This window comes from Crinia signifera, chromosome 6 (assembly GCF_055691185.1).
Source record: "Crinia signifera chromosome 6, ASM5569118v1, whole genome shotgun sequence".
NCBI lineage: Eukaryota > Metazoa > Chordata > Amphibia > Anura > Myobatrachidae > Crinia > Crinia signifera.
The window spans coordinates 164,548,302-164,561,463 of NC_139222.1; the positions used below are offsets into that span (position 1 = coordinate 164,548,302).

A 13,162-nucleotide genomic window follows, 5' to 3' on the forward strand; every position below is an offset into this window, starting at 1 on the left:
TGTAACATACACATGTGGGTTCCTCAATAAAATATTATATATAAAATAAAAATATGCAATTCACCAATAAAAAAAATTGTGTACATATATATAATAAGATACGGTTATTAGAATGGAGCCCTGCTCCTTGTGGTTAATTAACAAGGCTGGGGGGATACATTCACCTCCAAGGCTACCTACCTCTTCCCACTTAAGGTGGCCAAACACCTACAGATTTATCTTCAGATCTGGCTGGTTGGAACAAAAACATGGTAATGGATGAGAGCAAATGACCGTTGACCATTTGCTTGGAAATGCTGGAAAACTGACAAACTGTCATTCAGAAATGACCAGGTTTTTGTTCCAACCAGCCAGATCTGAAGATAAATCTGTAGGTGTATGGCCACCTTTACAGCTGTAATCAAGTAAGAGTAAGCTTTGAACATTGACTGTACATTGGCCTCCCATCTCTCCCTTCGATATAAGGGTGTGTATCTTCCACCCTATTCAGATAACCCCAAGGAGCAGGGCTCCATTCTAATACCCGTATCTTATTATAGGTGTACACAAATCTAGGAATTGCATATTTTATATATAATAAATATTTTATTGTAATGTACACGTGTATGTTACACTATCGAGCTGATTCAGACCCGTTGGTAGAGGGACAAATTTGTCCCCTTCCCCGATGTTTGGGGTTTGTACATGCATGTTTATGTGCAGGTGCAAACCCTGGGAGCAAACCGCTTTGGTGAGTTTCACACTCACTCTCTCCAGAGGGAACGGACAGGGAGCTGGAGCAGGGGAACGCCCAGTGTTTTATGGGTGTCCACATAAAAACGCTGGGCGTTCCCCTGGAACGCAGGCATGGTGTATCCTGCTTGGGGCAGCGGCTGATGTCAGTGCTCACCCTGTATTCAGGGTTCAGCAGCGGAAATAAAAGTCAATGTAGACTGGCTTTTATTACCGCAGGGGAGAAAAATCCAATTTGGTTGCATGCAAGAACAGCTGCTTATACTGCACCCTGTGACATCGTCCCTTTCTTTCTTATCTCCAGGTACGATACATTATTTCTCAGGAAGGAGTCCCTCATCTGATGCCACAGGAGTATGTTGTGCTTCCAGAAGGCCATCATATTCAGGTAGCCCTATTTGTTTATACCCATAATCTTATAGGCCAATTTACTGAACTTTTCATCAACTCTATTTATATTGCAGTATATCACTATACAGCCCCTCAATATTCTCACTATTACTATATAAAGTGCCCACATTTTCCAAAGTAAATTATACGTAATAGGACTTATAGCAGTTGCATGATTTTGAGACCTCTTAGAATGTCATTTGATATGCCTGCATTATCTTCAGTATTTCTGCCATAGAGTATCAACCCACAGTTGTTCTACTTTCTGCCTTTCCACCATACCACAGTTCATTACCTTTCCATAGACCACAGTTCTATTACACGCAACATTTCCCTAGTTACATAGTCACAGATGGTGTAATGGTTAGCATTACTGCCTCATAGCGCTGTTGTCATGGGTTCAACACCCACCATGGCCCTAACTGTGTGGTGTTTGTATATTCTCCCCGTGTTTGCGTGGGTTTACTCTGGGTACTCCGGTTTCCTCCCACAATCCAAAAATATACAGGTAGGTTAGTTGGCTACCAGCAAAAATTAATCCTAGAATGTCTTTGTGTGCGTGTATATGTGGTAGGGAATATAGATTGTAAGCTCCACTGGGGCAGGGACTGATGTGAATGTACAACTGTACTCTGTGAAGCTCTGCGGAATATGCGCTATATATGAAACTGTTAATAAATAAATAGTACCCGCAACCTTTCCACAGACCACAATCCTATTACCCGCAACCTTTCCACAGACCACAATCCTATTACCCGCAACCTTTCCACAGACCATAATCCTATTACCTGCAACCTTTCCACAGACCACAATCCTATTACCCGCAACCTTTCCAATCACCACAGTTCTATTACCTGCAACCTGTCCATAGACCACAGTCCTATTACCCGCAACCTTTCCAATCACCACAGTCCTATTACCCACAACCTTTCCATAGACCACAGTCCTATTACCTGCAACCTTTCCACAGACCACAGTTCTATTACCCGCAACCTTTCCAATGACCACAGTCCCATTACCCGCAACCTTTCCATAGACCACAGTCCTATTACCCGCAACCTGTCTATAGACCTCAGTCCCATTACCCGCAACCTTTCCAATGACCACAGTCCCATTACCAGCAACCTTTCCATAGACCACAGTCCTATTACCCACAACCTGTCCATAGACCACAGTCCTATTACCCGCAACCTTTCCACAGTCCTATTACCAGCAAACTTTCCACAGACTACAGTCCTATTACCCGCAACCTTTCCAAAGACCACAGTCCTATTACCCGCAACCTTTCCAAAGACCACAGTTCTATTACCCGCAACCTTTCCAATCACCACAGTCCTGTTACCCACAACCTTTCCATAGACCACAGTCCTATTACCTGCAACCTTTCCACAGACCACAGTTCTATTACCCACAACCTTTTCAATTACCACAGTCCCATTACTCGCAACCTTTCCATAGACCACAGTCCTATTACCCGCAACCTGTCCATAGACCACAGTCCTATAACCCGCAACCTTTCCAATGACCACAGTCCTATTACCCACAACCTTTCCACAGTCCTATTACCAGCAACCTTTCCACAGACCACAATCCTATTACCCGCAACCTTTCCAAAGACCACAGTCCTATTACCCGCAAACTTTCCAATGGCCACAGTCCTATTACCCGCAACCTTTCCACAGTCCTATTACCAGCCACCTTTCCACAGACCTATTACCCGCAACCTTTCCATAGAGCACAATCCTATTACCTGCAACCTTTCCAATGACCACAGTCCTATTACCCGCAACCTTTCCAATGACCACAGTCCTATTACCCGCAACCTTTCCATAGAGCACAATCCTATTACCTGCAACCTTTCCACAGACCACAGTCCTATTACCCACAACCTTTCCATAGAGCACAATCCTATTACCTGCAACCTTTCCACAGACCACAGTCCTATTACCCGCAACCTTTCCATAGAGCACAATCCTATTACCTGCAACCTTTCCAATGACCACAGTCCTATTACCCGCAACCTTTCCAATGACCACAGTCCTATTACCCGCAACCTTTCCATAGAGCACAATCCTATTACCTGCAACCTTTCCACAGACCACAGTCCTATTACCCACAACCTTTCCATAGAGCACAATCCTATTACCTGCAACCTTTCCACAGACCACAGTCCTATTACCCGCAACCTTTCCATAGAGCACAATCCTATTACCCACAACCTTTCCACAGACCACAGTCCATTACTCTCTTCCTTTACCACAGACCACAATCCATTAACGCCCTTTATTTCTAACAAAAACCAATGTGTTCCCTCCCTACCTTTGACTACACTATCCTATGATTACAGTGGACCGTTTTCCTTCTGGGTAGTAAGAAATGCTAATTTTAATATCGGTCTTCTTATGGCATTTGTTATATGTATATTTACTTTACAGGTCCAGGATGGGCAGATTACTCACATTCAGTATGAACCAGGAGGACCATTTATTCCAGACCCTCAGGTGAATATATGAACGGTGCAGCTGCTGTAACCTTGTGCTGACATTCTTATTCTGCACTAAACTATCTTTCGTGTAAGATCATCGGCACCAAAGTAATTTGAGTATTAAATTCTATTGTGTTGCAGTTTAAATGCTCATTAGGTTCCCTGTGAGCTGTGTGCTTATAATATCAGCTTATAAGGGAGAGACAAAAGGGCTCAGGGCACAGGGATAATTAATCATTAGCTTTCTTCCCTCGACAGATTCACTTTGTGCCCATGTCACCCACTCAGCAACTTCTCACACAGGAACAGCTTGAGGCTGCTGCACACTCTGCTGTTACAGGTTAGCATCTACTGAAAAATACATGTATGTTCTATGTATATAATGTGTATCATGCAGTACATAACCGGTTTTCCTGTGTCTCAGCTGTGGCAGAAGCAGCAATGGCTCAGACTGTGTATACCACGGAGACAGAGTCCGCTCTACAGCAAGAAATACAGTATGATGTGATCACTCTGGGGGACTGATGGGTCGGTGAGACGAATCATTATGGTGCGCTTGGTTCCTCTGGATGTCATTAGACTGTGACGCCATTTGTAGCACTTTTATTCATCATTATGCAACAATTCCAAAAATCGTCATCCAGGAAAAACGAGGACTTGATGGGCTACTGGATGAGAACATTCGCTATGCTGAAGTGAATGTGGATGTTACAGAATAGGTTTTGCTATTCTATATAATGTTTTAGCTCTCTTGAGTTTGAACGCGGTCGTTTGACCTGCTCTGTGTCCCAACAGGGGACAGTTGCTGGGGAAACTGCTCGCCATGTCTCCACTGCACTATGTTTTTTCATGGCCAGGCTAATGATTTATCTTTCTGATGCAAGCTAATGTTTCTTCTTTTGTGTAAAACAAAATGGGTATAGATCTGGTGATGCATAATCATATTCAATAACAGAAATTAATATTAAACACTTTCCGGTCTTATGGTGCAAGAACTGGTGTCTGATCTGTGATTTTACTCCCTGTTCTTTTATCAGATTAAAGGTATTAGGGCAGATTTTTGTATTTAATCCCCGAAGGACATGGATAATCATAAAATCGGGTAATCCTCTTCCTCCTTTTTCCTCTGCTATAAACACTTGTTCCATAGCATCTGGCTATACATTAGCCTTAGAAGCCAGCATCCACCATGCTGGGCAGTGCATATTCCTGAGGATAAAGAGACATGTTCTGGACAGAGTACAGTCTAATACCTTCCACATGACCCGTGCTTGTGCTGGGGAGGAGGTACGTGAGGGGGAGTCTTGCTCTCCTCTCTTAGTTGGATAGACTTTGATTATCTCCTTATGTCTGCATTGATTTGTCAGTCTGTGTGGATTTCTATATGTGTAAGCAAACGAGCACCGAATAGGAAGCTGTTTTTCACACCTGATCCCTCATCGAGGTCAGCAAGCTTTTGTCGTATGCACCCTGAGTCCTTCATCAGCACTTAAACTGACTGAGTCAGGACACTACACCACAAGAAGCCTCAGTTCTCAGCCAATTGGCAGTGAGCATTTTATTGGAGTGCTGACTATGAGCCAAGTGGTTTGTGAACAATTAATGAAAAAAGCTGAAACATCCTGGTTTGTTCAAAGTAACAGGACATGAGTGAGCAGAGAGAAAAGGATTGCTCGGCACATATTTTCCTGGTGTTTGACCTGGACCTGCCTATGTAGTACAAGGAGTTGGATTATTTGTGGTTCAGGCAATGCACATACAAAGTCTAATGAAACAATTCCTTCCAGACTAAACATGTAGGAGTAGTCCCAATGACAGGCATGTCAGGGATACATCTGGAAGATCATACTTTGGGATTATGGCTGTAGACTAATGATGAGTTTGGGAATTTCACTAGATAATTAGTAAAGGATTCATGTATCACCACAAATTGACACACACATGTTAACCTCTTGCTGTCTCTAGCCCCAAAAATGAAAAATCAAGAACACACACACACGCTTTTGGAGCCGGCACTGGTTCACAAAATACGGGGGACAAAGTGAGTAGTTGTCCCTTATATTTTAGGAACCAGCACTGGGCTCTGGAGCTGGCCCCTGTTCCCAAAATTTGGAGGACAAAATGAGTAAGCCCCCCCCCCCCATATTTTTGGAGTCAGCCCTGCTTCCCAAAATATGGGGGGGGGAATTAGTAGGGGGTCTCTCGTATTTTAGGAACCAGCACTGGGCTCTTGAGCTGGCCCTGGTTCCCAGAATACAAGGGACAAAATGAGGATTTTAAGAACCAGGACCAGGCTCCACTAGCAGGGGGTGTTATGCCACAGCCAGGGGACATGCTTTGACAGGGTCCCGTGGCCAAAACATTATCCACACGAACTAGTCAGACCAGTCCTGGAGTTCTTAGGCTGAAGCCTGGGGCTATCCCCCGCACCGGTGCAGGGTTGATAGCTGGTTTAAAAAAAAAATAGTACTGTCCTGTACAGTGGAAATACAGGTCCCAGCAAGCCTGCCCCACAGTGGCAGTTTTTCCACTGCTGCCCGATACCCCCATCGCAGGCATTGGCGCTAGCGGATAATGGCACTGGCATTTGTTACCTCTACTGCCAGCGCCGCTGCCCGCACTTCTGCATGCTCATCACTTGTAATGACGAGCAGGCTGTTTAATGTAAACATAAATAAAAAATATGTGTGAAGAGTGTGGTACCTGCACAGTGCTCCTAGTGCAGACTGACACTGAGCAGCTCTGCAACAGCAGATACAGGCTGTCCGTGTGTAACAGCCTGATCCGCTGCCCTATCCCATATGTCTCAGTGACAGGATATGGTTTGATGTAGGCTGAAGGCCCGTCCCTGTATCTGAGGCAGATTGACAGGTACTGCTTCCTCCCAGCCTCCCCACAGTGTCCCACCTCATAAATAATCATTTAAAAAAAACCAAATACTAGATTTCTAACAGTATACAGTATGTGTTATAGATATCTTCGTATTTGTTTTAAAATAATTTATGACAGATGAGGCAACTGTTTAATGCTAGATATATGTGGGCACACCTGTAATTGGGCATACGTACAACAATACGTAGCTTGCACTCCCATTGGTACACACTCTCTGAACTTAGCCTACAGTATGTGTAAACACTATGTTACCACTCAAGTAAACTTCTTTGCAAGCCACCAGTGGAGATGCTGCCAAGTTGCACACAGCTTCAAAGCATGCGGGAAAACAGGCTTGAATCATGTCTACATCTGCCACTTTTAACAAACTTCCCATTGGTGTCACCTCCTCTCATGCATTAGTCCCGTGCCCTTACTGAAATAATGTTCACAGATCCAGCAGCACTAATGCAACAATATGTTGCAAGCATGTCTTCTGAATGCTTAGTGACTAGGCGGTGTTATTAGACTAGCCTGATGCTGCCTTATTTAGGTTTTTGTGCATTTCCATCAGTTTCTGTAACTGAACGATTTGGATTCCCAGGAACATACATTTTACATTTCAGAAAATCTGAGCAACCAACAACCGACGAGAGCGAGACGTTACTGTATGAAAGTTCTGTTTCTGTAATAAGCCATTCTAGTCTTGGGAGAGTGAGATTCAGTAAGCTGTGATGTTTGTAATGCAGGGTTGCCGATTTTAAGATTCTCCTCTCCGGGAGAAGCCTGGAGAGGAGAGTTTCAGCAGCCGCTCAGGGGGCGGGGCTTACGAGTGACATCACTAAGCCCCGCCCCCATGTTGTTAAAGCCGCGAATTCAGTGATCTCCGTGGAGGGGGCGGGGCTAAAATGACGCGATTGTGCCGTTTTAGCTCCGCCCCCTCCTCTGAGACCCGAGGATTGCGGCATTTTAATGCCGCAATCCGGGGGTCAGCGGGGGTCCCCCCTGAATCCGGGAGGGTTGCCCACCCTTCCGGGGGCCGGGAGGGGGTACCCGATTTTCGGGAGACTCCCGGAAATTCCGGGAGGGTCGGCAACCCTGTTGTAATGTGAAGTACAACTCTACACTAATGCAAATATCACTTGATATTTTCATGAAGCCCTCTCCCAGTGGATCATCAGTGCAATTTGAAACAGCATTGGTAAATACAGTCAGCTATTCTGTCAGACTCTTTAAAAATAGGCAATGTGAGCCAACTGCTTGGTGTTGTAGTTCTATAAGGCCATTATTCCCCCCTGCCTTGGTTAACCTATCCCCTCTTCCCCCTACCAAACTGGTTATTTTCATTCAAATTTATTTTTATTGTTCTAGAGCAGTGGTAGCCAACTCCAGTCCTCGAGAGCTACCAACAGTTCACATTTTCCAGACAACCTAGCTGCTGCACAGGTGTACTCATTACTAGCTGACACATTTTAAAAGATTCACAGTTGGAGCTAATTACTTCACTTGTGATTCTGTGAGGAGTTCTGGAAAACATTAACTGTTGGTAGCTCTCAAGGACTGGAGTTGGCTACCCCAGGCCTAGAAGAACATTGAGACCATTGATCGCGATGTTTATCTGCGACTGCAAGCTTGAGTAAGTCTGACCTTACTCAGGCTTGCAGATGTAGGGAGCAATGAAGGCAGAGGAAACTGCAAACACAATGCAATCCTTGGCTTTGCCACATCCCCACAAACGCACCTACCTGTTAATCAGACAGAAGGGTTTCCATTTTTTAAATGCGATCGTAGGACTCATTCTGCACATGCACAGAATGGATCATGCGCTTACAGTTTCCCATTAATCATAAAACATTTTTGCTTTTATCAGTGATGGAGAAATGATAGCCAGCAAGTGTTATTTCAGCAAATAAGTGTCTAGCATATTTAGGGTACAATATAATGCAGTGGTTCCCAACCTTTTTTCTCTCCCGTTCCCCTTGGTTAGGCTTTTCATTTATGAGTACCCCTCCTCTCAATTTGAAATATCAACATTACTTACAAATGAAGTGGAAGTGAGCGGTATGCGTATCCTTATGTGTGTCCTTATATTACGGAGTAGCGGAGGCGGCCTAGTGTGTAGTCAGGAATAGGTTTCCTCTGAGTATGACGCTGGCTGTGTACTGTCTCCAAGGTTCCCACTAATGCCTGTAAGAATAATGCCTCTGCTTCCTTCACCAGTGTCAGTGCAGGGCAGATGATTGCTGATGTCTGAGGGCAGGACGGGTAGCTCTCAATGGATTGCTGGTCAGCAAAAGCACAAGGAGATGCTGATGATGCTGCACCAGTAGTGATATCACATGGTTCCTCATCATGGCAATGGGAGACTTCTTCTTCCACCATTACCATTATTATTTTCAAGTACCCCTAACCGGTCTGCAGTGTACCCCAGGTTGGGAACCACTGTTATAATATATCTAGAGTCATTTTTAATGAATGTTCTATACAAGTTAGCAAAACATTTAAAAAAGGCACTTTCGACTCCTAAATACAAGTTTAAACAAGAACCTTTTCCATCATTACACCACACCATCATTGTTTTTGTTATTTAAAAGAGTTTCTATTCAATTTTATGGTAACAAATTACAAATATCAGAATAGCAATAAGGAAATGGCTTACATACAGTAGGATGTTGGAAAGGTATGACAACAAAATCAATGAAGAAGATGCAAGACAAAAAATATCATCTATTTGCTTGAAATATTAGAGTTCACTATAAGAACAAAGTACATTTTCAGACAGTGTAACTGTAGGGCAGCACAGACAGTGTAATGTCAGCATTACTGCATCACAGCACTGAGGTCATCAGTTCGATTCCCACCATGGCCCTAACTATGCAGAGTTTGTATGTTCCCCTCCGGTTTCCTCCCACAAGGGTGACCCAGGTTTACCGCACTGTAACATGGAATTTTGGGCTTAAAGATTTTGTCTTGCTTTTCACCCACTCTAGCAGTGCAAGCTCAAATACATGTTAACTCTATTTAACCATATTTACTTAACTTACAGTAGCTTTATAACAGAAGAGCAACATCTCAGTAGCTTTATAATAGAAGCCACCACCACACTTGAGGCTAACTGAATCTCCCCCTCGAATGTGCAAGGAAACATTATAAACTTATTTATTTATTTATTTATTTGCAGTTTCTTATATAGCGCAGCAGATTCCGTTGCGCTTTACAATAGTAAACAGTGATAAAACAAACTGGGTAACAACAGACAGACTTGTACCAGTGCAACAGTCCTTCTTTTCCAGTGGGGCTGCCCAACTTGTAGACAAGGATAGTGATATTGATCTTTGCAGGGGGGGGGGGGGAGGGGAATTGTGTGGGCGCTGTGCCAATGATTCAAACAAAAGTGCTTCTCTGGACCACATATTTCTTTGTTTTGTAAGGAAATGTATGTATATGCATATATAAAATGGCTGCGATTGCACACCCAAGAGTGGTATATCTATTATATTTGTACAGATTCCAAAACCATGGCTGAATCTTTGCACATCTATTAAGTGGATTATATAAAGGGAATTACACATCCTGAGCACTTATTACAGTGTGTATTATGAACCAGTGAAGTTAATTGGTAAATAGCAAAAAGCAACCTGTGGAATTACAAGTGAAGTAGCAAAAGAAGGTTAACAGTGGGCCTTAGACATGTCTAAGGGGCAGGTGTACAGTGCTAAGTGTTAGGTGGCTGCTGGGTGTGGAAACCCAGTTGCGGCTGCTCAGTGGTTCTGGTTGCCTCCTGCAGGCTTAGGCTTCACCTATAACAGCCACTTTTGTGGGGTCGAATTAGGTCCGGCCCCACTCCAGTGCTGCCAGGTCTTATGTAGGACAAAGATACTGCAGGAGGCAGAGCACTGCAAGGAGAGGATGGAAAGCAGGGCACACACCAACCCCTAAGTGCGTGGGAGGTCTGGGCCCACGGGTGCAATGCATAGTGATGATACCAAAAACACACAAATGCTACTGTGCAGGAGATGCAACAATGCACAAGATGTTACCCGGGACTAAAACCCCTTCACTACACAGATGATGCAAAAATGCACAAGCTAACTCCGACAAATATACAAAAATAGCTGCTGACAGCGTAGGGGGACTGTGGGATAATCCCAGCAGTCCTCAAACCCACATGCAGGGAAAGCAACAATGCATAAAAATAAAAGTAAGCACTGCAGAGAGTGCTCCTGACTTATCTGTAGGAAATGGAGTGGCTGAGATAGGCAGGAGATCTCCCAAACAGGCTGAGGAAAGCTGACAGGCAAACAGGACACTGGGACACATTCTGGAAACAGGCAAGGAACTATAATCGGTGTTAGTAGGCCGGAAGAGCTGGGTTTTATTTATTTTTTAAACGCTCACGTGTGACTTCAGCCGGTGTCCCCCCGTCCGTGCCTGTGCCGTCGTGCAGAAGCTGGAGTCTCGGACCATTGCCGCGTCCGACGCTTCCTCCCAGCGGTTGTAAGAAGATGGCCGCTGCAGCTGTGGCAGAGAGCCGCGACCGCCTCCAAAGCTCCGGGCACCTGCGGGCATTTTTCAAACACAGGCAGATGTATGAAGCTGCGTTATGGTGAGAAGGGGTATGAGCACACAATATGTGCACTGCTACTGCTTCTCTGTAATGTATGAAGGAGCTGATATGCGCTAAATAACTGGAGCTCTATGCGCCCCTGTCCATAGTGGTGCTGCTATCTAAATGCAGGACAAATGTTGACTTTGACAGCTACATGGTGGAGATGCCCTATTCTGACAGCAGGGACAGCATTGTCCCTTCGCCCGGCTACAGGCTGCGCTGGAGATCTCGCATGAGAAGAACGATCTTGCACATGCTCAGAAGAGCCGGCCGGACAGACTGAGCTGATGCACTGTCAGCAGGAGGGGACATCGCCGGAGGGGGGAGTTTCGGTGTCTTATCCTGCTTAGTGTCTTATCCTGCTGAGTCTCTCTAATAAGGCAAAGCAGGAAGTGTTATAGCAGTGTGATAAGCACCACTATAATACATACACCCCACAGCCTGTTAGGAACCAATTAGCGGGTACTTTAGCTCTCTCTTCTTTATCTGAATATTGCAGAAGGTGGATCATTAATCATTTACCATGCATAAAAACAGACTATAATACAGTAAGGTGCACACTTTAACAGTGTCACTCCCGACATGACCAACTTTATGGTTTTCTTTGGTAAGGAAACTTTGCATTTGTATTGTACTCCCTGCTGATTTATCATTCCGATCCAAATGATTAACTGTCCTAAAACTTGTCACAAAGTTGACATTTTTAAATAACCTATGGGCAGAAATGTTGGGCAGATGATCAAAAAATGCATACACAATATTGGCTCATTTATTATTCAGCAGGTCATATCCAATCATCCAACCTGACTCCTTTTCTAACAATAATTGTCCTTGGGTGCTACATACACACTCCGATATTATCAAGCCCAGCGGCGGAAAATCGGCTATTGCAGTTTGTACCTGACTTAAGCCATAGCAATTGTTTTTAGATGTCAGAACCTTATACTAAACATATAACAGTGCTAATTACTTTCTGTGTTCTGCATGAAGGGAAAGTAATATATACAACAGTCCCATAGTGACATTGTCAACAATGTCACTGTCAGCAGCATGATGCTGGCACTATCATGCTGACAAGGTTACAGTGCTACTTAAAGCATTTTAATGCTGTCAGCGGTATAATTTGAAACAGGCTAGTTCTCTATGGCAACCTAGAAAATGATAGGCCAAATCTGATTGGTTGCTGTGAGCAGCATCACCTTTTTCATTTTTAGAAACTTTAGTAAATGTACCCCTTTCTGCTAATGAAGTACAGGAGTGATAAAATTTAAGTGTCAATATTTGGATCTCTCTGGAGTGAATTCTAATGCTTATAAAGAAGTGCAAATTAGCCATTGTAAACTTCAGGAGATGCTTTTGACAAAAAAATATGAGTTAGAAGTCAAATTTAGTCACCAAATTGTTATGTGGCAATACAGACCACTTGGAGAATGACAGAATTGCTTAGGTAACATTTTACTAAAGAATGGGTTATCGACTGCTACTTCCAGACACCTTGGCCACTCGGATTTTAGAAGAACAAAGGGCTTGATGTATAAAGCCTAAGGGGGTATTCCGACTATCTGAACCCCCAACAGTTGGAATCCCATTTTCATCTGATCCGATAGTAACTAGATGGTCGAAATTTAATGTTCCAAGTGACGGAAAGTCCATGGATCGGCAAAAAACGGCCATGGATTTTTTTCAAAAAACAGCCATGAATTTTAACCCCTTCCTGACACAGCCAGTTTTTGCGTTCCTGACAGAGCCATTTTTTCAAATCTGACATGTTTCACTTAAGTGGGGATAACTTTTTTTTGCTTTTACTTATCCCAGTGATTTTGAGATTGTTTTCTCGTGACACATTGTACTTCAAGTTAGTGGTAAATTTGGGTCGATACAGTCTGTGTTTTTTTGTGAAAAATACCAAAATGTCGTGAAAAAATGGAAAATTTAGCAATTTGCAAAATGTCACATTTTCTGCTTGTGAGACAAATAAACATACCACTCAAAATAGTTAATAACTAACAAAGACCATATGTCTACTTTATGTTGCAATCATTATTTCAACCTCCTTTTCATTTTTTTGGACACTA

General features: G+C 43.6%; 1 protein-coding gene across 1 annotated transcript in view; it reads left to right on the top strand.

Annotated features, from left to right (window-relative positions):
- Positions 1 to 4,602, top strand: part of ZNF335 (zinc finger protein 335) — a 68,640-nt gene extending 64,038 nt beyond the window's left edge. Inside the window, exons 25-28 of the mRNA XM_083147889.1 lie at positions 1,037 to 1,120; positions 3,558 to 3,623; positions 3,866 to 3,947; positions 4,032 to 4,602. Of these exons, the coding sequence (XP_083004015.1) occupies positions 1,037 to 1,120; positions 3,558 to 3,623; positions 3,866 to 3,947; positions 4,032 to 4,132 (333 nt within the window). The 3' untranslated portion in view covers positions 4,133 to 4,602. The remainder of the gene's footprint in view (positions 1 to 1,036; positions 1,121 to 3,557; positions 3,624 to 3,865; positions 3,948 to 4,031) is intronic.
- The last annotated feature ends 8,560 nt before the right edge of the window (positions 4,603 to 13,162 follow it).